The following is a 25,221-nucleotide window of genomic DNA, read 5'->3' as shown; positions in this document are numbered from 1 at the left end:
AGCACTGCGGGACCGGCGAGCCTGGTCCCACTGTCCGGCGGGAAAGCCGGAGCTGCCAACCGTCCGGCGCGCCCCAGCCTTCCGCCTCCCGGTCCAGCCCGGCGGCCCGGCCGCCTCTGCTTCGGGGACACGGAAACCCCGTAGGAGCAGGGCGGGCGGGGAAAGCGGCTCTTCCTACCGCTTGCTGCAATATTCTTCCGCCGCAGAGCAAAGAGTCCCAACATCCCCCGCCAGGGCCTTGGGATGTTCAGCAACGCCGTAAGATCGACAAATAACTAAATTTGGGTTTTCCCACCGATTTGCTTAGGATATTTTCTGAGATAAGCACCCCAGGATCACAATTTTGTGGCTGGTCGAAGAACGACGGGAAAATTCCTCCGCAGAAAACGGGTCCCGGCCGCGAGCCTATAAAAAACGGGTGGTGCGGCCCTTCTGCCTTTCCAGTCAGGCACTGAGTGGTTCCTCGGATCATGTCTGGTAGCTCCGCGGATTATAACAGGTATGCTGCTTCCTCGGTGGTGGTGGTGCTCTGTGGCACAGGTCCTAAGGCGCTGGAGGAGGTTGTAATAGATGGAGAGGAGGCAGGGAACCCCGGGTTCATAGGCGTGGCTTTGGGGTACAGTACTCCTGTGTTTTGTCGAGAAGCTTCCATGATAGGTAGGGCCCGGATTGTGGGGAGACGGGTAAGGAAACGAGGTGGTGAAAGAGTGTGTTTTCCCGAAGACGCCTTGAAATCGCGGCCGTTTCCCCTGCCCATACGGAGCCCGGCATTTATTGGCAGCCGTGGCGCAGTCCGCAGTCGGTACGGTGTAACTGGGCTGTCTAAAGCTCTATTGGCGGCCAGCGGCGCGGTTTGGGAGCGCTAGGCAGTAGGTTGGGTGGGGGCAGGACGGCAGCGGCGGCCGGAGGCCGGATGGGGCCGGGCCGGCAGAGGGGCCCCGGCGAGCCGTTGGTAAGGCCTCGCCGGGCCTAGGCCCGCGTCAATCACTACGGCTTGCGCATTGTTAGGGGCGGAGCTCGGCGCGTGGAGCTCTCGCGAGACGGTGCACTGCCGTGAGGGGAGCGCCTGGCGCTCAGGCCTGGGGGGAAGGGCCGGCGTCCGTGGGGCCTTTCCGGGCGTCCCCGGTTCCTAACCTTTGAGCGGCCGCGCAGTACATCGTGTGCCCTGCGGCACCAGCTGCCTTTGCTCGTTTGGGAAGTGTACACGTGCGGGGGAGAGCGACCGGATGAGAAAGGGCTTCTCTTCCCCTCAATGTGCAGTTGCAGGGGTTTGGGGAAGGGACGTTCTCCTAACAGCAGTATTTTTGTCAGCAGAGAACATGGCGGCCCCGAGGGAATGGAGCCCGATGGTGTCATCGAGGTAAGAAATGGGTGTGGAATTTGGAACTTTGGAAAGGTGAGTTTGTTCATCCGTTTATTCCTTTTTTGTTTTTCTTAACTTTTCAGAGTAACTGGAATGAGATTGTTGATAACTTTGATGATATGAATTTAAAGGAGTCTCTTCTTCGAGGCATCTATGCTTATGGTTTTGAGAAGCCATCAGCTATTCAGCAGAGAGCTATTATCCCGTGTATTAAAGGTAAAAGAACTCGTTGGTGCTTCTTAAAAATGAATTCCTTGTTCTGCATAGGACGTGCACCTTTTTCTCTTTAATATGGGAAAATTACTTTCTGGGGGACTAGCACCTATTTGTATTCCTTAAAGTGAAATGATGGCAATCATCTTTCGGGACTGACCTGAAATGAAGAGAATACTCATTGCTGATCACTTGATTATTTGGGCATAATTCATGTTCCATATGGAATACGTGGTGTAAACTAGAAGTGGCGGTTTGATGTGGGATCGGTAAATGTGTATCCTACTTTTTTTAGGGTATGATGTGATTGCTCAAGCTCAGTCAGGTACTGGCAAGACAGCCACATTTGCTATTTCCATCCTGCAACAGTTGGAGATTGAGTTCAAGGAGACCCAAGCACTAGTATTGGCCCCCACCAGAGAACTGGCTCAACAGGTATTGATAGTGTAGTTCAAAAAAACTGCTTGCGTGTTGTACAGGTTTCAGGTTTCACAATTGTGAAGAATTTAAAGCTTAGTATAAATTTGTCCTACAGAGCCCTCCTTTTAACTGTGTGCATGCAGGGAGTTTCTGTTGAAAGCTAAAGAGTCAGACGGGAACTGGGTGTGCAGGTATGGTTTGCAGGGTTGTGTAACAGATTGAGAAACAAGTTTTTGTTCAGGGTGGACTAGACCTGTTCTCATTTTCAAGTTTGAATGCAGTTGTGCAACATGAAAACTACAGTGACATGTTATTTGACTGTCTTAGTAGTTTGTGATGTATCTGTTGCAAGCTGTGTTTTCAGAGCTCACTGCCATATTGGTTTGAAGTAAAACCTTGCTAATAACATCTGTAGGGTTTATTAAAGCCAAGATTACGTCGCAGTGCTACGGGAAAAATTGTTTTACCATGGTTTACACTTTAATACACAATGAAGAATAACAGTAGGAAATGTTTTTAGTTACGTAGCTGGTACCTGGGGCAACAGGATCTCAAGTTTGACAAGGCACAAGATGTTTTCAGGGAAGTTTATCTTGAGGCATTTAGATTGGTCTGCATTTTAAGCTCGGAAGTAGTTAAGTGCTCTGCATGCATTAAAGCTGTTTGTAGACCAGATATTTGCCATTATGCTTTGGAAGTTAAGTCGCAGAACTAGTAATTCTGCTGGATAATAATCAGGCTTTTGGCTTTCAGATCCAAAAGGTAATTCTGGCACTTGGAGACTATATGGGAGCAACTTGTCATGCCTGCATTGGTGGAACCAATGTTCGAAATGAAATGCAGAAACTTCAGGCTGAAGCACCACATATTGTTGTTGGTACACCAGGGAGAGTGTTTGATATGTTAAACAGAAGATACCTTTGTAAGTACTGCTTGCCGAATATAGTTTGGTTTTACTATTATAAATAAAGTAAATAGCATGCCTGAAAAGCTAGAGATGATAGTATGACTTTATTTTAAACAGCTCCAAAATGGATCAAAATGTTTGTTTTGGATGAAGCAGATGAAATGCTGAGCCGAGGGTTTAAGGATCAAATCTATGAGATTTTCCAAAAATTAAATACAAGTATTCAGGTGAGCTTTATTTCACTCCCACTCTTAAAATAGCTGGAGGTTAGGTTTAATGCAGGTATTATTACAACATAACTGAAGTGTTCTGTTGTCGTTCCCCCTGAAAGCAAAAGCAACTGATGCATAACTGTCACAATTCCATGCTCAGACAGATGCTTGGTCTCAAAGATTTTTTTTCGTCGAGTATTGTGCCAAGTTGTGCTAACTACTTGTGTGACGTGTGACAGCATAATGAATTTTTTTTTTTTAAGGTGGTGTTGCTTTCTGCCACAATGCCAACGGATGTGTTGGAAGTGACCAAAAAATTCATGAGAGATCCCATTCGAATTCTGGTGAAAAAGGAAGAATTGACCCTTGAAGGAATTAAACAGTTTTATATTAATGTTGAAAGAGAGGTAATTTGTCTAATAGTCAAACATAAAAATGTAGCCAGGTTTTTTTTTTACCTTCTTGAATAAGCACTGTGCTAAAATTACAGAAACTAGGATCACATCTTGGTTTTTGTAATAATGCTAGCAGAGTACACACAAGAAGAAGAGTAACTGCACTAGGTTGTAAAAGACTGGGGTGGACCTCTTTCTTAATGTCCAGTGTCCTTCGTCTTAAGATTTGGTGCAATATGTCTTTAGACCAATCTAATAATGAGTTTCTAATGAATGTAAGTTGGAAACAATCATGTTAATTACTGTTAACTTTCTCTTTGAAATACTGTAGGAATGGAAGTTGGATACACTTTGTGACTTGTATGAGACACTGACGATTACACAGGCTGTTATTTTTCTCAATACAAGGCGTAAGGTGGACTGGCTCACTGAGAAAATGCATGCCAGGGATTTCACAGTTTCTGCTCTGGTAAGAGGTATTCTAACCTAGTAATGGTAACTTAAGTCTACGACTTCATTAAAGCAGGATTTAGACTACAATATAGCTGCTAAGTGCTGTGTTGTCGTTCCCCCTGCTCAAAATAAAGTTGTTTCTTAACTATACCTGTCTGCTGTACCCCTGTAGCAGCCAGGGACGCTTGGTCTCATACATGTTGATAAGATTAAATGTTGATTTGATTGGTGATATTCTTGAATTAATAGGTTTGTTCCTTTGCAGCATGGTGACATGGACCAGAAGGAAAGAGATGTTATCATGAGGGAATTCCGATCAGGGTCAAGCCGTGTTCTGATCACTACTGACTTGTTGGTAAGTCTTTCACTGCTCTTTTTAATTCACCAAAAGTTTGTTTGGGGGGAAGGTTTTTTAATAACCTTTACCAATTCTGGGCTATTTGGGAGAATAAAGAAAAGACCACACTCCACAGTGAGCTATACCACTTAGTATAGTTCATTACTATTTTGTGGCCTACATTACATAGGTGTCTAGTATTTCAGTTAGAATTTGAACATCGTCATTGTATTTCAGGCTCGTGGGATTGATGTGCAACAAGTGTCATTGGTTATAAACTATGATCTACCTACCAATCGTGAAAACTATATTCACAGGTAAGTAGATGGCATCTTGACTTTACTGTACTGGTAAAATTCATACTTTGCTTTTCTACTGACTGATTTGTCTGAAAGGTAACCTCAAATCAGGGAATTGAGTAATATGACATAGTAACTTGGTAGGGTGTAATTAAAATTGTACTTGGGAAGATTGGTCATACACAGTGGGAAAACAGTTGTGAATGTTGCCCAAATTGTGGACTCTATACATACAGATAAGGTTGTTTTAGATCAGTTGGTCTTAGCTTATTTTTGAGCTGTATTTTTTAGTGATGCTCGTGTCCGTGTCCATGCGCTTTCTTGGTGATTCCTCTATAGTTGGGATTTTCTTGGTGTCATCTGGTAGCAATTTGAGCAGTCCCTGGTTTAGTTATAGTGGCTTTATCCCTAAATAAATTGAATTGTACTTTGTTATATGATGTAAAAAAAGACTTTTTAAAAAATACAGGGGTCGATAGCAGCAGTTGATGACGAGATGGCGCTCAGAAACGGCGTTGACGTAATTTAGGACGTGGAATCATAAGCGAAACAGCACACTGTTTGAATAAAGAGCGAGTCGGTATTTATATTTGTTTTTCTTTTGTCATGATTATTTGATATTTTAAGATGCTCCAGCCAAGGCATTTTGTATACTAGCCTATTAGGTGGTTTGTATTGTCTGGTTTCTATCAGGAAGGTTAGAAAGCTGTTTTTGGAGGTAAACACGTTTGAGTAATTTCAGTTATAACGTGTGAAACTGAGCAAAAAAGCAGTGATAAGTTTGGGTCACCATACCAAATATTTGTTTTCCCACTGGAAAAAGTTGTAAGTTTTAGACAGTAGTTAACCTTGCAGCATTTGTATTTGCAGTTTACAGTTCCAGAAGTGCGTCGAAATGGATTACATAACTGTTCTTTTTGTTTTATCCCTGGTGTTTTACATCTGTCCCAGGCTGACATCTGCTCTTGGCTGGCCCACTTTGGTATGGGCTTTAAATTCACTACCCCAAACACAATACTGTCATCTGCTTTAAAAAATAATAATAATAATAATGCTCAAGATACTTGATAAAATCTCATTTTGCAGCCAGACAAGCCTTGAATCCTTTTGGCACTAACTGCAAAGGAAGATTTTTTTCTCTAGATATTGATTAGCAGCTAGTGCTCCAATTAGAAGCACGAACTATAACCTTGATAAGTAAACAGCAGCTGCTGGTTAACAAGTGGATCATCATGTTCAGTAGTTCATGCAGCATGTGAAGTAGTATATTCTAATTGCTGATTTCTTTTTCTTACACAGAATTGGCAGAGGGGGTCGATTTGGGAGGAAAGGTGTGGCTATAAACTTTGTTACTGAAGAAGACAAGAGGATTCTTCGTGACATTGAGACTTTCTACAATACTACAGTGGAGGAAATGCCAATGAATGTGGCTGACCTTATTTAATTCCTGGGATGAGATAGTTTGGAATGCAGTGCTCGCTGTTGCTGAATAGGCGATCACAACGTGCATTGTGCTTCTTTCTTTGGGAATATTTGAATCTTGTCTCAATGCTCATAACGGATCAGAAATACAGATTTTGATAGCAAAGCGACATTAGTCGTGAGCTCTTGTGAGGAAAGTCATTGGCTTTATCCTCTTTAGAGTTAGACTGTTGGGGTGGGTATAAAAGATGGGGTCTGTAAAATCTTTCTTTCTTAGAAATTTATTTCCTAGTTCTGTAGAAATGGTTGTATTAGATGTTCTCTATCATTTAATAATATACTTGTGGACTAAAAGATATAAGTGCTGTATAAAATCAGCCAATTATGTTAAACTAGCATATCTACCTTTATTGTGTTTGTCATTAGCCTGAATAGAAAGGCCCTTAAAATTGATTTTTTTAGAAAGCATTTGAATGCATTTTGTTTGGTATTATATTTATTCAATAAAGTATTTAATTAGTGCTAAGTGTGAACTGGACCCTGTTGCTAAGCCCCAGCAAGCAATCATCCTAGATAGGGTTAAACGTTTACCCCAGTAAAATTGCCATATTGCACATGTCTTAATGAAGTTTGAATGTTAAATAAATTGTATATTCACTTTAAAGGTGCTTTAGTCATTTTATTTTAAATTGTTCACAAAAATACATGCTGAATATGTTTTAACAATTCTGAGTTAACTGCTGCATGACAGTTGCGCAGAGGCCGATCAGCTGTAGATGTTCATCAGCACCATCTGCTAAACATTTATCAACTTCCTACAAGAAAATGAAAGATTAGTAAGTGATTTCCCTTTTAGGTGTGTATGCTGTGCTGAAATGTAGAAGATGCCTACTTACAGCAAGTTTTTCTGTAATGACAGATTTCTGTTTATCAGAAAGGTTATCATTTTCTACAACCCCATCATGAAGTTGATTTACAAGCTGAGTTGCTGCATGACCCTCATCTATTAAGTCCTGTAGCAGAAAAGAAAATGATTTTGGTATGATTTCCATCCCTCCCCGCCAGGTTAGTAAAGTGTCTTTACCTTTACCACAGCTTCTAGTTTGTCAAAAGAGCCACTCTGACATGCAGCAAATACTCCATCGATTGTTTCAGCTGGTATTACCTAAAATAAAGAATGAATTAATTAAAAATAAAGCATAAAGTTTCTGGGTGAAGACGGTTGACTTGTTTCTCTGCCAAGCCTGTGCAAACTCCCTGGTGTTCTATGCTAGGACATGTGCCACTTCAAGCGTGGAACTGTTACCTGATACTGAATCCATACAGACGGAGCTGGGAGGGCAAAGAACTGACAAAGGGTCAGCTTTAACCCTTATGCTTCATCTGGTCTCCAGCTAGGTGATTGATAGAGAAAGCTACTGGACCTGAAACAAACTCTGGAAACATCCTGTTTCTAAGATGCCACTAACAAAATGCAGAGATGGGTTGGTTTGTTTCATTACAATACAAAATGAAACCTGAAGACAAGGGTGTGGCACAAGAGAATTCCTTTAAAGATTTAATTATAAGTTGGATATGACCCTTTTTCCTTTATAAGAAAAGGGATATCTGTTAACATATCTGACATCTGTTAGATATCTGTTAGATACATCTGCCACATCCCTGCCTGCCTGAAGCATTCTGCTAACTCCCAGAATGGTACAAATGTTTATATTCCCTCAAAATTCATGTTAAAAATCCCTAATGTATTTGGAGGTGGCACTTTTGGCAGGTGATAGGAGAGTGGAACCCTCATGAATGGGATTAGTGCTCCTAAAAAAGGCTCAGAAAGCTGCTTTTTGCCACAGGGTGGTGCAGGGAGGTAAAGGCCATGCGTGAACTAGGAGTCTACTCAACTAGGAAGTGTGTCTGTCCTCAGGCACTCAATCTGCGGGCACCTTGATCTTGGATTCCCAGCCTCTGGAACTGATTTTTGTTTATAAGCCACTCAGCCTATGGCATTTGTTACAGCAGCCTGAATGGGACTAAGCACATAATAAGCACTCCATATATAAGAATTAAAAATTTTCTAAAAGCCACAAAAAAGCAAATTAAAAATTTCAGAATATCCAGTGCTCTTACCCCAGCAATGTCTGTGATCACCTTTTCTGTGACCTCCTTTCCACCTGTTAATCGAGTAGCACTTTGAAGAAATGTAATGGCTTTCCTTAAGTCTCCTTCTGACACTTTAACAAGATGAGCTAGTCCCTGAAGAGAAAAAAGTTCTTTAACCTGTTAATGGCCAATTAAGGATGTATTGGGGGAAAAACAAAATCTATTTCCATTTTTGAAGGAATGTCAGTTCTATAGTGGCAGAATTCATGGAGACAGCCATGATTACATACAGCAAGGAGAATTCAAATTACAGTTCTGTTATAATGAATAAGGGCCTATACATTCTATTACTGCCAGAATTTCATCATACCAAATTAGTCCTTGCAGTGGAGTATGGGTAATGACAAGTGGAGTACGCTGTCATGCAGAGGTTGGCTGTCGCAGAATTTGCATCCTAACATGAAATCTGCCTCAGCTTTGGGTCTCTGAAGTATTGACAGATAATAAACTTATAGTAGCAACAGAAAGGCTGAACCAGTAATTCCTAGACATTGTTTATTTAGCTTAACTTTGCCTGAAGAATCGGCATCAGAAATTGAAGCAACACAAATTTGACTTTCAGGAAGTGCCTCTTCATAGGCATTCATCAAAGGAATTAGTAAATTACAATAGTAATAACAGTGATTACCTCATTGCTAATTTTGATATGTTCTTTATCAGCGATGTCTAGTAATCGCTGCTGCTGAATTTTATCTGACAGAGGTTTGAAGCGGAATTTAGAACATCTAGAGGTCAGAGGTTCAATTATTCTGTAAAATATTGGAAAAAACAAGTCAGCGTCTAAAGAAGAAACTCCCCAGAACTCATTTTTGTCAAGAACAAATCAAGATTTGATGGAGATAACTGATTCACTTTGTTACAAAGCAGAAACTAACACACCTTTGTAAAGCAATTTTACCCCAATAAAGATGTTAAAAAAAAAAACAAGATGTGATGGAGAAACTAATGTAGCCTTGAAACATTTAAATTTTTTCTCTCCCTATTTGGGGCTATCAAAATAAGGCTGCCTTGCATCCACCTTGAGGGCATTACACATACCGACTGACATAGTTACAGATGAGACAGAATCGGGTGGTTTTAGACTCTTTCTCCATGGTACGTCTTAAAGCTGCCTGAGCAGCTGAGGTCATAGAATCTGCTTCATCCAGGATCACAATTTTAAAAGGAGGACATGGCTTCCCACTGATTCAGAGAAACACAAAGGAGTTATAATTCACACATCATTATCACAATCTAATTTTAGAACATTCTCATCACCCCAAAAGGAAACCCTGTGACCCTTAGGAGTCATTTTTTTCTCTCCCAACTGTCCCAGCCATAGGCAATCAGGAATCTCTACTTTGTTTCCACAGATTTGTCTATTCTGGACACTTCATATAAATGGAACCACATGTTGTCAACTTAATACATTGTCTTTTGTGATTGGCTTCTTTCGCTTAATGTTTTCGAGGTTCATCCATGTTGTTATATATCATTACTTCATTTCTTTTTATTGTCAAATACTATGGCAAATGGATATACTACGTTTCATTCATTCATTCTTTAGTTGATGGATACTGGGTTGTTTCCATGTTTTGACTACTGTGAATAATGCTGATATGAACATTTGTGTACATGTGTATATGTTTTCATTTCTTGTCAGTATATATTCTAGGACTGGAATTGCTGGGTCATATGGTAACTCATAGGAGAACTGCCAAACTGTTTTCAAGATGGCTGCACCATTTTACATTCCAACCAGCAATGTATAAGGGTTCCAATTTCTCCACATCCTTGCTGATACTTGTTATCTTCTGTCTTTTTGATTACAGCCATCCTAGTGGGTGTGAAGTGGTATTTCATCATGGGTTTGATTTGCATTTCTCTAATGGCTCATGATGTTGATGAGCATGTTTTGATATGCTTATTGACCATTTGTGTATTTTCCTTAGAGTAATGTCTATTCAGATCCTTTGCCCATTTTTAAATTGGGTTGTCTTTTTATTATTGAGTTGTAAGGGTTCTTTTCTTTCTTTTTTTTTTTTTGCGGTACGCGGGCCTCTCACTGTCGTGGCCTCTCCCGTTGCGGAGCACAGGCTCCGGACGCGCAGGCTCAGCAGCCATGGCTCACGGTCCCAGCCGCTCCGCGGCATGTGGGATCCTCCCGGACCGGGGCACGAACCTGTGTCCCCTGCATCAGCAGGCGGACTCTCAACCACTGCGCCACCAGGGAAGCCCCGTAAGGGTTCTTTATTCTTGATCTAAGTCGCTTATCATGTATGTGATTTATATACATTGTCAATCCAAGGTGGATATCAAAAATTGTGTTATTCACTTTCTACAAATTCCTAAGCGTGCTCTGATATAAATTTAAATATATGCCAGGTACCAAAAATTTAACCTTGGAACTTTGCAACCTAAGGAGTATACACAGCTGCGTAAACACCCCTATTGAATTATTATTAGTAACAACTCCTTTTTCACTCAATGTGTCCCAGTTTGGACAAGGTTTTACATTGTCACCAACTATGAAATATACACTGAAGTTTAAGATATATGATAGGACTTTTAAAAAATAACATAATAGCAAAAATCAGGATTTTTATTATGAGTGTACAACCAGACCATCACATTTGATTAATAAATACTCCTTAGACAAATATCGATTAAAACCCCTTGACAGCTAAATGACTTAAAATTAGTTACTATAATGGAAAGGTCATTTCTAGGTTTAAATAATTTAAGATAAAAATACAATCTAACATGAAAAAGAAGTTGAAAATCTGGCAGAAACATGTTTTTTAAACAAATACAATGACATGGTATAGAGAAGGGAAGGTGAGCTTACTTACTCTGAACGGCTTCCTGTCACAGTTAATTGGGCAAAATTCTTCACTTTCTCTCTAACTACTTGTATTCCACGTTCATCAGATGCATTTAACTCAAGAACTCTTAATCGAAAAAGTTCAGGCCTATGTCAAAATGAAAAAACATTATGAAACATCATAGAGCATATAAGTAACCCAGGTTTATACCATATTTTAACATTTGTACGTTTTTCAGTAGTTTAAAATACACCTAGTAAACAATATGAATAGAAGGTATACAATTCATTCTGTATTTTCTCTTTTGCAAAGGCACACAGTTAACATTCTGGCTTTTTTCCATGCATTTAAAAAAATAGATGATAATGTACTAAATTTTAAGTCAATTTTCCACTTTGGACTGTATCATAAGCGTCTTGCCATGTCATGATAAACACTGTAAAAACCATTTTAATAGCTATATGACTTTCTAACCTAAGATTGTACCATCATTTACTTAACATCCTTCTGTTATTAGACATTTAGATAGTTTTAAATGTTACAATTTTAAATAATGCTGCAATGTAGCATATTTTGAATTATTTCCATAAAGTAGTTTGCTGTAAGGAAAATTACTGGATCAAAAATGAACAGTTAATTTTTAAGTGAGTTTTTTTAAAAAAACTATTAAAAGTTACTGTAGGAAAATCTGAGAACTCAAAAGAAAATAAAAATACCTGGCACACACTGCCAAACCCTGTTTTGAAGACTTCCTTCTAGTTATTTTTCTATATATATGTGTATATTTTTTTAATAGAAAAAAAAGAGTTGGGATTTCGTCTTTATTTTTCCTAAATAGCATGATATCCTACGCATTTTTCTATGGGCATAAACATCTAGAAAGCTCTGTGCATGTATTTTCTATTTTAAAACCACATATACTATTAAATGTGGAATTTATAGTTAAGGCCTTTTAGGTCTATCAAGACAAACATTTAAAAAAAATATTTTACAAGTTATATAATTTGGACTAACCTACTGTAGAACAACCAATAATAAACTATACTTAACAGTTTCATGATGACTACATCGCTAAGGATGATTCAGACTGGATCTAACTGAGTTGTAGAATAATCAAAAAACCTCTCTTAAAATTTCCTCGGGAAAATGAAAGTTGCTGTCAAATAAAATCCTCAGTTCAGAGCAGCTTCCCCCTTTTGTCCTCCTTCACATTTCAACAGAACTGATTATCCTTATATATTTGGTGGTTTCAGAGGCATCTAATTATCTTCATGTGTAGGATTTCAGATGTACCCTTAGGCCATATGCCTGATATTAAAATTCTGGATTAATTAAAGATAGGCTTTGTTATGTTGGTGCATGTTGCATAGATATCAGACATGGCTGATACGTGTCTCTTAACCTTAGGTAAAGGGCTCCTCTACTACAACAGTTGGCTAAGCCGAGACAGTCAGTCTAGGACTGAATAAGAAGGTCGCTCATAGAGATTTTCTGCTGTACCTGGAATCATACTGCCTCAACTACCACACACTCTGCTTATACTCAGGATACGTGAGGGCAAGGAGCTGGCCCAGCCACTCGAGAGGCAGGCCCTGGCAAGTCCAGAGCAAGAAGGAAGTCAAGAAGGGGTGGTGCGCACCAGTAGCATCAAATAGCAAATTCCATGACAGATGTGAACACGACCACTAAAAGTCATGAAACTATCAGCATGACTGGAGATAGGGTCTTCTGGTTTCCAAAATCATAATGAAAGAGTTAAAGTGATGAAAAAAATCACAAGGCTCCTTGTAGTACACTCAAACATTTGAACAGGGTTCAGAATAAAGGTTACAAAAGATACAGGCAAGCTAATTTATTGGAGGGGAGGAACTGGAAATGGGCCAGCTGGATTATTAAAAAATTCAGAACAAAAATAAACCCAACAACCTCCCGGAAAAACCAAATGCAAAGTTTTAGAGAATGAAAAGCAGTACCAGAGATTCTTAGCGTCAAGTCTTTAAAAAAGAGAGAGAGAGAGATTTCAACTTACCCAAAGAGTTCCCTAGCTGCTGCCAAAATAGTGGATGTTTTTCCAGTTCCAGGTGGGCCGTAAAACAAGAGATTAGGGAGCTGTAGAAGTTAAATTTTATTTTTTTAAAAATTGTATTCTGGCACAAATAGGTGAAAGTGACTAAAAATGTCTATGGAACAGTGCAATGACTTCCCTAATAGGGCACATATATCTGAATACAAGGATTTCTTAATATAACTGGTATCATAGTAACAACAGTACTAAATCCTGCTTTTTCACAAACACCATCATTTTTCCCTAAGAGATCTTTCTAATATCTTAAGCTGAATCAATATTTATGATTGTTCTACACCTAATCTAATACTTAGGTGGGATTTTCAAAGCTGGAATTAAAAACCTCTTATTTCTGAAGGGAATACTAGGCTTCTGTCAGTTCCCTGTCCCACACCTAGGCTCAGGACTGGGCAAGATTTTATATTTTATAAAGATGTCAGTTGCTTCAAAAGGAACACAGACCAAATTGGATTTGGCCAATACTGAGGAAAAAGGAATGAAAATGGCATACTGGGGCTTTGCATGAGCTAAAGTTCCAAGAACAGAAATATTAAAAAAAACCAAGCATCTTTGAAGTGCCAGGCCGTGGTCCACATCATGATTACATACCCTGCCTGTAGGGATACCCGCATGTATCAGGGAGATTTCATCAGTGGAAGACAGGATAAGATTAAATAACTAGTTATCTTCTTTTATACCTTAAGTCTAGCTGGCTTGGCACCTATCAAATAGGCAACTGATCTGTGGTACAGATTAACAAATGTACTAAATTCTAATGAGCACTGTAATTAAACTGTACATTCTTTTTTTCTTTTAATTTTATTTCATATTGGAGTACAGCTGATATACAATGTTGTGTGTTTCAGGTGTACAGCAGAGTGATTCAGTTATACATATATCTATTCTTTTTCAAATTCTTTTCCCATTTAGGTTATTACAGAGTATTGAGCAGAGTTCCCTATGCTATATAGCAGGTCCTTGTTGGTTATCTATTTTAAATATAGCAATGTGTACATGTCAACCCTAAACTCCCAATCTATCCTCCCACCACCGCTTCCCCCCTGGTAACCATTAAGTTTGTTCACTAATTCTGTTTCTGTTTTGTAAATAAGTTCATTTGTATCATTTTCTTTTAGATTCCGAATATAAGTGATATATATTTGTCTTTCTCCATGAAACTATACATTTCTTTCATGTACGGAAATCACTGCACATAGGAAACTAAGCAGTATAGTTTATTTGCTTCCACTCTTGCCTAACCTTCCCCCCTCCCAGCCATTCATTCTTCACCCAAATCAGATGCCACTCTGCTTGCTACTTAAAGTTATTCACTGTATTCATACTCCACTTAGAAAAACAAAACAGACAAAAAAAATCACCCTGCTTACCATAACCTACAAGGATGTCCATGATCTGCTCACCACCTCTCACACTTTCTAAGTTCCAACTTACAATGGCCTCCAACAGCTAAGCACTTTCTGGCCTGCACATATGCTGTCCCCCATGAGCTGGGGTCTGGCTCCATTCTTCTGTCTGGCAACTCCTACTGCATTACAAGTCAGAAGCCTTCCCTGACCACACAATCTAAAGAGGGTTTCCTCTGTTATTCTCTCACTGGTCTTTGTTGCACTTGATGTAATTTGCAATTATTTATTGTTATTTATGTAACTGTTAGGTTTAATTGTAAAATACCCATTCACCTCACTATATGAGAAGCTTGAGAAGGTCAAGAACCTTATTTGTTCTATTCACATCTATATTCTCAGCATCTCCTACAGTACTCAGTATGCACCAAGTAAATAAACCAACATATAAATGTATTAGTTAAAAGACTATTACTGTTACACTGGTAACATACAGCTTAAGATACAAACTATGAGATTCACTATTTAAAAACAAAAGCAAAAGCAAAACCTCCTAGGCGTCTTCATTTTTAAGGTTGTAACTGTTATTTTGATCCAACTACCTCAGTAGTTGTAATGGTTCATCCAGTCAACTATTACAATAATTTAAATCCTTTAAAACATGGTTAAATTACTAAACCCTACATTATGTAACAGTCTGATATGTGTATATATATATATATATATATATATATATATGCATTTAAGAACTGTACATGGACTAGCAGTTCTAAAAATTGATTTCTGAAAAATCTCTTATAATTCTACTGTAAAACCCTTTAATATAAATGAAGGAATGAATTTTTTCCTTTACTCTTTAGAGTTAAAAAAATTACTTCAACTTTAAGTTTCAAAAAACTTAAGTCTGAAAAGAAACAAATCATTAAACAAGTGGATAAAGAAGAAAGTTCTTAGTTCAGCCTCATAAATTAGATGGTATAAAGAACTGGATCATAATCCCACTACATTTGCCAAAAGAGCTGAGAATCCCAGCAATTAAAATACATCATGGTGCTTCCCTGGTGGCGCAGTGGTTGAGAGTCGCCTGCCGATGCGGGGGACAAGGGTTCATGCCCCGGTCCGGGAAGATCCCACATGCCGCGGAGCGGCTGGGCCCGTGAGCCATGGCCACTGAGCCTGCGCGTCCGGAGCCTGTGCTCCGCAACGGGAGAGGCCACAACAGTGAGAGGCAAGCATACCGAAAAAAAAAATAAAATACATCATGTCCTGCAATCTGTGTAAATATTACCATGCAATTTAAATTATATACTATTATAAAATTAAAAGCTAAAGATATTTGGATCAAATCAAAAAAATACTGGTAAAGAAAAAGATTTTCAACAGTTTTATAAATATAACTTCTTTCAAAATATATACTGTTGCAGTGTAATTCCAGGAAGAGACCAATGGCTGCAAAAACCAAGGAACCTCTAATTCAAAGCAGCCAGGTTGAGAGGAGGGAAGAAAATCTTGGGAATAAAGTAAAAACCACATCCCACTTTCACCTGCAACTATTTCCCTTCTTCCACTAAGTTCTTAAAACACTTTATCATATACAATTTTAAATTGCTAATTCTTCATATGGTTTGTCTCTGAATTAATCTAAAATGCAAGTCACTCAATGACATTTTATCCCACATATCACAGCAGGGGACATGATGCCATAAGCAGAACTAAAGACTCAATTTTTTTTGTACTGTAGTTCAAACCAAATCCTAAAATTAGGTGGGCAATCATACGGTCAAAGAATCTTTGACTCTCCCTTATAGTGCCTATATCATTATCTATAATTCTATAATTTATTTTGCTTACGTGTTTATTCTTCTGTGTCTCTCCCCACCAAAATAAAAGCTCACGAGCAAAGGGACCTAGCCTGTCTTGCTCAATGATCTCCACTTGAGTACCATATAACAATGCCACAGAACAGAAAAGGAGATGCTCAACAAATATTTGTTGAACTAATCATCCATTGTACAAATAGTAATCAAGGGCCTACTGTATATACAGGATAGTATTTAAAGGGGGCCGGAGGCTATAAAGGAAGAGGGTGAATAAATTAAATCTCCCGATGACTTTAGACAGCATCTGCTACTCACATCAGCTCCTTCTAAGGACTTTTTTAGCACTGCAACCACTTCTTCCTGGAAAGCAACTTCATCCACATATTTTGGGCGACTGGAGAAAAAAGAGAGAGAGAAGTTATTCAGTGTATTATAGTAGCCACAGAAGTCTCTTCTTTTGCTAAAATATCAATGATAACTCTCTCATATCAGTATGAAATGAGAAACTTTCATAATTGGATGTGGAAACCCCATCTATATTTACTTTATGCAAATATATGCTGAGGAATGAAGTAATTTTTCACTTTTCCAGATGCACTGCTTATATCTGTTGTGCTTATAAAAACTATGCAAAAGGATTTTATAACATCACAAATGCAAACTGGTTCAAAATGTAAAATGAACATTTGCCTAGAAAGTAATATTATGTTTTGACAACGTGCCCCTAAACTGAAAAGGGAGACCTATTTAGCAACCTCAAGACAGGTAACAAAGTTACATATATGTTACTATGTTGTTAATGGGTTAATACCAATTTCTCCTATCACCTAACTGCACAAAAAATGCATACCTATTCACTTCATTGAGGGTTAACAAAATAACCAGCTTAACCAATATGGAGTTTAATTTTTGTCTTACATTGTTAACTAATGACGTTAAACGAAGTTATACTCCCAACCCTAAGTCAGGCTCTGTGCTTAGCTAACTAAACAAAAGTTTTTCTTTGATTTATACTTTTCTAACTAATCAGGCCAACGCCGGGCAGATATTTCATGTCAGATAATGTTATCTTGGAAAACCAGTGTATATTATAAACCAGGGTTTCATATTCAAATACCTGCAGAGTCCAGGCAGATAACAAGAGTGAAGAATTCGAGTGTAAGACAAGAGACACTAGTAGGGACTATGGTGAAGTGAGGAATATATGACCTTTCCAAAATGAGTAGTACACACATCCATCTAAGTGTTTTCAGGTGAGAACTTGCATCTAGTGCTGCCTAGTCTCCTGAGTCTGAAAATCTAGATTTTTCTCCTTGTCTAATTTACTTAATGAAAAGTTTCTAGACTTTTATGTGAAATTTCCCATTTTTAAAAGCATTGTTGGTGCCAAACAAAACTTATGAGGGCCTTACTTGCCTTATAAGTAATCTGTAATCCTTTGGTAATAACTGAGGGTACACCAGGGGTTCCAACTACTTGTTATAGTATCACTTAGCTGACTGAAATTTAAGAGCCACTTCAGGGGCTTCCCTGGTGGCGCAGTGGTTGGGAGTCCGCCTGCCGATGCAGGGAACGTGGGTTCGTGCCCTGGTCCGGGAAGATCCCACGTGCCACAGAGCGCCTGGGCCCGTGAGCCATGGCTGCTGAGCCTGCGTGTCCGGAGCCTGTGCTCTGCAACGGGAGAGGCCACAGCAGTGAGAGGCCCGCGTACCGAAAAAAAAAAAAAAAAAAAAAAAAAGAGCCACTTCAGGTGCTGTTTTTGCCAAAAATGTATAAACAAAAACTCAACAATTTTCAGCTATCAGTAGTGAAAAGAGGAACAGATTATTTGGACTTAAGTCGAACTCCTAAGAGCTTATAGAAACTGTTTTCTTCACTGCTGTATCCCAGCCCCCAAAACCGTAGACCTGAGTTACAGAGAAGGCTGTAGTTCATTCAGAAGATACGTGAATTCAACTAGATTATTCTAAGGTAAATTTCAGTTCCAAGGTTCTATGACTTATATAATTGGGTAACTTTTAAGGCAACATTTAAACAAGGCAAATCATCCTCCTCTTAAATTAAAAAAAAAAAGTGATCAAAACTGGTCAGAGAGATAATTTATTAACTATTTCAACAAAAACAAAAGCGTTCTTACTATTTTTCCACCCACGGAACAGGTTTAGCTTTCTTGTTCTCTCCACTACTTCTGGCAGTGGCAGCTACTCCTCGATCCTTAGTCAATGGTGGTTTACTGCTGATAGATGTGCCTTTTAGAAATGCCTGCATGGTTACTTCACCCTGACCAGGTGCAAGACAGAAAAGGAAAAGCTCTTTTGAAACCATCATGAGGAAGTACAGCCTGCAAGCACACTTAACCTTGTGCAAAGACATTCAAAAAATATTAAATGAAGGACATCACCCCATGACCTAGCATCCTTTGAATGCATTCTACTGAGGAGTACAGGGACAGAAAAAAGGCCAAAGTGCTGAAGGAACTTAAAATCTACTTATGGGACTTCCCTGATGGCACAGTGGGTAAGACTCAGGGCTCCCAATGCAGGGGGCCCGGGTTTGAACCCTGGTCGGGGAATTCGATCCCACATGCATGCCACAAGCTAAAGATCCTGTGTGCTGCAACGAAGATCCTGTATGCCGCAACTAAGACCCGGCACAGCCAAAATCTATAAATATTTTTTACAAATCTACTTACAGTGAGGGACTTATAGAACAAAGTTCTATAACTTTAACAAACTTTTTGATAACTATGATGACATTAATGGCCAAACTGTACATGGGTCTCAACAGTCTCTTCCGTCATGGGCCTAACTCTAGCTCAGACCCTGGAATGAACTCAGCAATTAGGAGTAGTACTGCGACCAAAAATGAGAACCTCCACTTCTCTTGGGCCTAAAGCGCCACTGGAGAGCCTATTTTATGGGCAGAGCCCGTGCCTGCCTTCAGACAGAAGCTTTTGTGGGGAGGGGAAGGTGGGGGGGGGCGGCGGGGGGGAGGCGAGACACTGTTGTTAAAATGGAAACAGCTGTTTTTCTCACAGCATGGTCATTTGAAGAAACCAAAACAATTTGGAAAAGCATGAGGAGTTTTAAAAATTCAAAATCTCACCCAGAAGATAAACACTATTAACATTCAGGTAAACGTTCTCCAGGCAGCAAAAGGCTGTTTTTAGGGATAGTTTGTCTGAAAATCCCCAGCATTAATGGCAATTCTATTTTTTTCACTGCTGTGTCTCCAGTGCCTGGTACAGAATAGATGCTCCATAAGATTTGGTGACTGAACTACCACTTATCAGACTCAGTTTCGCCTTCTGTAAATGAGCTAAGGCCCATTTCATAAGGCAACTGGGTCAAATAAAAGAATCGTGCAAACACACAGCTCTGTCTGTGCTTGGCATATGGATATAATCAATAAATAAAATAAATTGTTAACATCTGTAAACAACTAGGGTTTTTAACGTTATTGGATTACTCAGCCCCTGCCACAGGCTGCCAAACAGTAATACCGCCCAAAGCAGGGCTCTGAAGGATGCTGGATTGAGCCACCCGTAGACCAAGGAGTGCGCAAGAGGTGGAAGACATCACAGGGGTATCGAGGGCACAGGAGTAAAGGAAAGCGAAGGCAGTCCTCGCAATTTCTCCGGCTGGTCACCTGTTCTCCCCGGCTCCCCGCGTGTGTCCCCGGGCACTGCCTGGGCCTTTTAGCTGCACGTCTTGAGAGCTAGGACGCCACCGGCTCGTTCCTGAGGTTTCCGCAGCAGGGAAAGGGCGAGGTGGTCGCGAAGTCTTAGCCCCGTTCCCCAAGCGGAGACTCTCAGGCCCAGGAAGTCCCGAGCCGCCAGAATGGCTGGGGGAAACCCTTACGGTAGCCGCCGTCAGCAAGCAGCCCGAGTTCCCGCCACCGAACAGCGGCGAAAGGCAGGGCGGGAACAGGCCGCACGTCAAACGTCACTTCCGGCCTGCTGCGCGCGCGCCCGCCTTAAGGGAGCCGTATCCTCCTATTCTGTGGTGTTTAAGCTGAGACACGCGGACTCTCGGGGATGCTGGGGCTGGATGGGAATGAGTCCGGAGGTGTAAATCTCCATCCTGTCCCGACGTAGCCCTCCGACTAGAGGCTGCGGGGCAAAGGAACTTGAGAGCTGCCGTCTGTAGGAGAGGCTGGGGCCGAGGACCCGCCTGCTCAGCGGACGGGGGCGGGGAGGGCTCCGGGAGCCCTGACCCGCTAGGGCGGTTGAGGAGGGGCTTGTGGGCCTCGAATCGTGGAGGTCCACTCTCATTTGTAGGTACGAGCCTGCAGAACCTGTAATTCATTGGCAGTCATGGGCATGTCACTGACATTTCTGCGGCGACACAACTCGGCGGGCAACCTGCTTCACCCCAAAGAAGGGCGGGGATTGGGGAGGGTGGAGTCTATCCTTCGCCAGAAGAGGGCGCCGTGAAGATCCCCGCCCTCTCCCTCCGGCTTGGTCGTCGCGGAGCAAACCGTGTGTGCTTTAAGCGCGGAGACGTCGGAAGAAGATGCCTTTCCTTGCCCTTTTGGGTGCATGTGGCTTATATCTCTATTAGTGTCTGCCCGTTGGTGAGAGGGAGGGCTTTGCCGTGCAGCTATGGTCAGCTAATCCCAGGGCCCTGCCCAGAAATCTGGTGGTGCAGACGCTCAATAAAGGTTACAACATTGATAATGTTAACGCCACCAGGGTACATGCAATGTGTGCTCTAGGCAAGTGTTTGAGGCCACCCTTTTAATCTTTACCCACTGCTTGTCTTAACTCTGGAGTTTTCCTAAATATTATTGAAATCTGAGCCTTTTGAAATGCTGCCTTCGCTGCAGACCTTTACTAATTACCCTAACCCACAGGGTTGATCTGGGTCTTCTCCAGATGAATGACTTTTATTTGGCACATACTCATCATGACACTCACTGTTAACTTTACATGTTCATTTGTCTTTCAACAAATGCTTATGGAGTGCCCATACCTACACTGCGAGGTGCTGGGGATACGGCAGAGAACAAGCTGGAAGGTCTTGCCCTCAGGAGAGTGACAGTGTGATTTGTTATGCAGAGGAAGTAGGGGCTCTGAATATATACATCCCAGGCCTAACCTAATCCAGGGGTTAACCAGATTAAGGGTGCTTTGTTTTACTTTGTAACTCCCACAGGCAGGGCCTGGTACAATCTCTGGACAGTATAAAAAGCACACAGTTTACCTATCTGGTCACCGGTTTACATTGTCAAAACTCATCACAACGTACATTTAATGTTTGTACATTTTATGTAAATTATACCTAAATAAGGTTGATAAAAACAAAGATCTGTGAAGGTAGGTGGCATTCATTTGCTACCTGAACACCACAACCACACAGAGGGAGATATAATCCCATTTTACAAAGGAGACTCAGCCTTAGATGGAAGATGGATAAGGTTAACAGCAAGTAAGCAGCAAAGCCAGAATCCACATCTAGGACTGTCTGGCTCTGGAGTTGAGGCTTGTACTTAGTCACGAGGCAGGTCGTCCAAGGCTGGCATAGAGGTGCCTTTATCCTAAGTAGGAAAAAGGAGACCTAAATGGTAGCCTGTTAGGGCAACTGGTTTAGAAAAAGTCCCACGTTCCTTCAGTACAGTCAGCCCTATGATGGGGTGAAAGTCTTGGTGATTAGAGGTTGGGCTGGATTTTGGCCTCCACCTGCCGTTCCATTCAGCTGGCCGTTCCATTCTTGAACACAACTATAGGTAGCATCCTAATCCAGGTATTTCGTGAGTTTATGTGTGCACCAAGTACTGTCTCTGTCACCAGAACAAGAAATGTCATTATATAAATACATAACATTTTTTTGTATTATACATGGGTGCTCATGTGATTAAACCAGTTACTAAATTTATAATAGCTTTTATTATTTTTTAATGGATATTCATTCAGTTACTATTATGGTACTATTATGTGGAAATTTGTGACGTTTTTCAATGTTAAAAGAGGGCTTTCAAAAGTTGAGTACAACTCTACTTAGTATGTTGCCAAGACAGTACTGTACCTGGATTATGATTTATGGGTCCATTAGAAAAGGAAAAGACGTGGATGGAAATTAAGATTGCTGTCAGGAGTGGGAAGAACTAGACAGTGGATGGCCGTGTCATTTTTAAAATCAGGAAATGCAGGTGTAGTGGATGCTATGGTGTGCCACCTTTCAGGACTGAGACACTCACTCCCGTAGCTGCTTTGAGTGTCAACAGCTGATAGCTCTCAGCTGAGTCCTCTCTAGCAACTGTCCTCAGCCAAACACAGCCACTTTGCCCAAAGTCACTCTCCTTCCTTGGGGCAGTCCACCTCCAAGGACAAATCTAGGAGAGTTATAAAGGCTAAGCCATTTCGCCTTATGTGGCACAACTCATGGATTGTCCCAGCCCCAGATCTCTGTGCACTTGTATCACAGTACAACCTCTGCCTAGTCCTGCTTCCCTGACCCCTCTCAAGTGTTGGTCCCTAGAGTACCACTTAATTAAAAACCTACATGCGAATCTCAAAATCTCAGAATCTGTTTTCCTAAGGAATTCAACCCATATGGTTGCTACAAAAAGTAGTCCTAGAAAAAGATTCTAAGACGAAATTTTGAAGTTGGATTACCTACCAGCCTTCTGGTAATGAGAACCCCATCTCCAGTGACAGTGGGGACTGATAGCCCCTGGAATGGTATGGCAATTGTTAAAATTTTCACCAGTGGAAGACTGGAATGGGATGCCAGTGGAAGGGAATGTACCAACAGATGCAAAATCCCAGATGTTTTAGGGAAAATCAATTATAAGAACTTTGGAGTTGGATGGCCACTGGGGGAGGCGGGGCTTGTTAAATTATTAAATTAAATTAATTTATTAATTTATTAAATGTACCAACATATGCAAAATCCCAGATGTTTTAGGGAAAAGCAATTATAAGAACTTTGGAGTTGGATGGCCACTGGGGGAGGTGGGGCTCGTTAATTTATTAAATTAACCTAATAATTTAATAAATTATTAAATTAATTTATTAAATGACAGTGATTAATTGCCAATTTCAGCCCAAGTGTGAAAGCCAGAGGATCTATTTGACAGCTTATAAAATGATTCACATATCCTGCAGCCAGAGGGCAAAAAAATCTGGGGCTGGACCAAAAAACTAAATGTTAGGAGTATCAGAGTTCCAGAGAAGTTTAAATTCCCAGCCTCACCAAGTCTGCCACACTAAGGTCAAGGCCTTGACTGGGAGAAAAATGGGATGCTGATACCTGAAATGAAGTCACCTGGGTTGATGTATTTGAAAATCTTAAGTTTCACTGAATGTTTTCGATCTATAGAAGTAGCTCATTCTTCCCTGTTAGAGGCTGATGCTAGTCTCTTGGGGATGTATGCATGTGCTTGATGATGTAGAGGCCTCTGCCGTGTACACGTCTGCCCTCACCCCCAACCATCTATTCCACTTTCCACTCGCAACCACCAGAATGATAGCCAGGATTAAGTCACAATGTAGCCCACCTGGGGAAATGCTGTGATGGCTCAAGGTAGAAGAGGACTATATGGAAGAGCTGCAGGACTGCAGCGTGAACTGGCAAAGCAGGAGAGCATATATGGGACTGCGCTGGATGAAGAGGAACAGAATACACAGCTGGAAAAGGGAGATAAGCCTACAACACAGGATTTAATAGCTTGGCAAAGACCCCAGGTAATAGTATTTGGTAGGCCCTTGGAAGCTTGGAAAAAGAAATAGCCCACACTAAATAGGTAGAAATGCCAGAACTACAGTGGTAAACACTGGCAGAAGAAGTCAAAAGACTCACAGAAGTAGGATATACCGTGTAAGGCCAAAAAACCACTAGCCAACTCAGTTCCTGGGATACAGTGTTCTGTCCAAAGCGATAAGGATCGTGCTGAGGAGGAGGCCTCCAGCTCAGTCGTGGGCTGTCCTCCGTAGGCCAAGGCTGCTGGTAGCAGATGCTGGGACAGAGCAGGATTTTCTGATAGCAATGGAGACAACAGACTTCCAAAATAACAGAGGCCAGGTGGCAATGCTTAACTCTCAAAAACAAGATAGGTGCAATTGTCATCATGAGTGGCGAGGTCAGAGGCAGTCAGGGAGGTCTGACTCACAGAGAACTCGGGAGGTGGTTGATACAGCACCACATCCCAAGGGACATGACAGATGGGCAGCAAATGAGACTATTGCTCAGTCTATACAACCAAAGCAAGGAGGCTGAACGCAGCCACGATAGTAAAAAGTCATGATCACTTTCTAAGTTTCCAGACCTGAGCCAGTTCTCTGACCCAAATTCCACTGACTGATGGAGAAACTAGGTCCTTATGAATCATGGCATGCATGTAACTGAGCAGGACCGTATGAGGCCTTCCCAGAATAGACCCCCACTCGTGTCCTCCGCCTGCATTTTGCCTGCAGAAAAGCTTTAAAAGAATAAATTTAATCAGAGAAGTGAGGAAATGCAGAAAGGAAAACCGTCAAGCAAGACAAAATAATAATACTTTAGCCATTAAACAAAGTCAAGGACCTTTAGTTCTTCCTTAAGGACTATAGATGATATTCTGAGCCATGTCCTTTGAGCTGTTTTGCAGATACTGAAACCCCCACCAGGTGGAAGAAGTTAACTGTCTGCTGCCCACAAGCATGTAGACCCCAGACCGGTTGGAAAGAGGTTGACGCTGACTCCCAAATACTTCACCTCCAACCAATCAGCAGAATGTCCACGAGCTGATCACGCCCTGCTTTCGTGAACACTGGGAGGCTCCTCACTATCCCCTCCAGGGTGGGACACACAGTTCTGAGGGCATTAGTCCATTGTGGCCCCAATAAAGCTATTTCTTTCTACTTCACCCAAAACTCTGTCTCCAAGATTTGATCCACCACTTGTGTACGGAGGCCGAATTTCGGCAACCTGAGTAGAGATTTCTTCAGTCCTTGCCCAAAGCCATTTATTCATGAGACTATACACTGGGGGGAAAGAAGGATACAAAATTCT

At 41.0% G+C, this 25,221-nt stretch overlaps 2 protein-coding genes and 4 non-coding genes across 14 annotated transcripts; 5 read left to right on the top strand and 1 right to left on the bottom strand.

Moving 5' to 3' along the window:
- The first annotated feature begins 379 nt into the window (after nucleotides 1-379).
- On the top strand, nucleotides 380-6,685 carry EIF4A2 (eukaryotic translation initiation factor 4A2). 9 transcript variants are annotated; one of them, XM_022570008.3, is made up of 11 exons: nucleotides 380-499; nucleotides 1,315-1,360; nucleotides 1,447-1,579; nucleotides 1,872-2,011; nucleotides 2,750-2,918; nucleotides 3,021-3,130; nucleotides 3,379-3,522; nucleotides 3,842-3,979; nucleotides 4,229-4,318; nucleotides 4,538-4,617; nucleotides 5,899-6,685. In XM_022570008.3, the coding sequence occupies exons 1-11, from the start codon at nucleotides 471-473 to the stop codon at nucleotides 6,041-6,043; spliced, it is 1,224 nt and encodes a 407-aa protein (XP_022425716.1). In that variant the 5' UTR covers nucleotides 380-470; the 3' UTR covers nucleotides 6,044-6,685. The 9 variants fall into 9 exon arrangements, 7 of the variants coding, with proteins under 7 accessions (XP_022425716.1, XP_089766836.1, XP_089766832.1 ...); XR_016393031.1 differs by adding an exon at nucleotides 5,069-5,179 and having other exon boundaries at nucleotides 442-1,360; nucleotides 5,899-6,013; XR_016393032.1 differs by adding an exon at nucleotides 5,069-5,175 and having other exon boundaries at nucleotides 442-1,360; nucleotides 5,899-6,011.
- Nucleotides 1,702-1,770, top strand: LOC115802393 (small nucleolar RNA SNORD2). Its single transcript, XR_004022861.1, has one exon. It is a non-coding gene; the product is annotated as a small nucleolar RNA SNORD2 (small nucleolar RNA).
- On the top strand, nucleotides 3,572-3,750 carry LOC115802389 (small nucleolar RNA SNORA81). The gene has a single exon (XR_004022857.1). It is a non-coding gene; the product is annotated as a small nucleolar RNA SNORA81 (small nucleolar RNA).
- On the top strand, nucleotides 4,031-4,162 carry LOC115802430 (small nucleolar RNA SNORA63). Its single transcript, XR_004022891.1, has one exon. It is a non-coding gene; the product is annotated as a small nucleolar RNA SNORA63 (small nucleolar RNA).
- On the top strand, nucleotides 4,345-4,484 carry LOC115802372 (small nucleolar RNA SNORA4). Its single transcript, XR_004022842.1, has one exon. It is a non-coding gene; the product is annotated as a small nucleolar RNA SNORA4 (small nucleolar RNA).
- On the bottom strand, nucleotides 6,686-20,144 carry RFC4 (replication factor C subunit 4). The gene is made up of 11 exons (XM_022570030.2): nucleotides 19,877-20,144; nucleotides 18,366-18,508; nucleotides 16,544-16,622; nucleotides 13,009-13,088; nucleotides 11,007-11,126; nucleotides 9,214-9,357; nucleotides 8,804-8,924; nucleotides 8,143-8,268; nucleotides 7,106-7,186; nucleotides 6,918-7,034; nucleotides 6,686-6,836 (listed from the first exon to the last, which is right to left on the bottom strand). The coding sequence occupies exons 2-11, from the start codon at nucleotides 18,494-18,496 to the stop codon at nucleotides 6,741-6,743; spliced, it is 1,095 nt and encodes a 364-aa protein (XP_022425738.2). The 5' UTR covers nucleotides 18,497-18,508; nucleotides 19,877-20,144; the 3' UTR covers nucleotides 6,686-6,740.
- Between the last annotated feature and the right edge of the window lie 5,077 nt (nucleotides 20,145-25,221).

The sequence above is a fragment of the Delphinapterus leucas genome, chromosome 4 (genome assembly GCF_059928025.1).
Source record: "Delphinapterus leucas isolate spDelLeu-1000000601 "Yukka" chromosome 4, BTC_Dleu_Yukka2, whole genome shotgun sequence".
Lineage (NCBI taxonomy): Eukaryota > Metazoa > Chordata > Mammalia > Artiodactyla > Monodontidae > Delphinapterus > Delphinapterus leucas.
The sequence above is the reverse complement of the archived record's forward strand: the minus strand, read 5'-3'. Positions and strand labels throughout refer to the sequence as shown.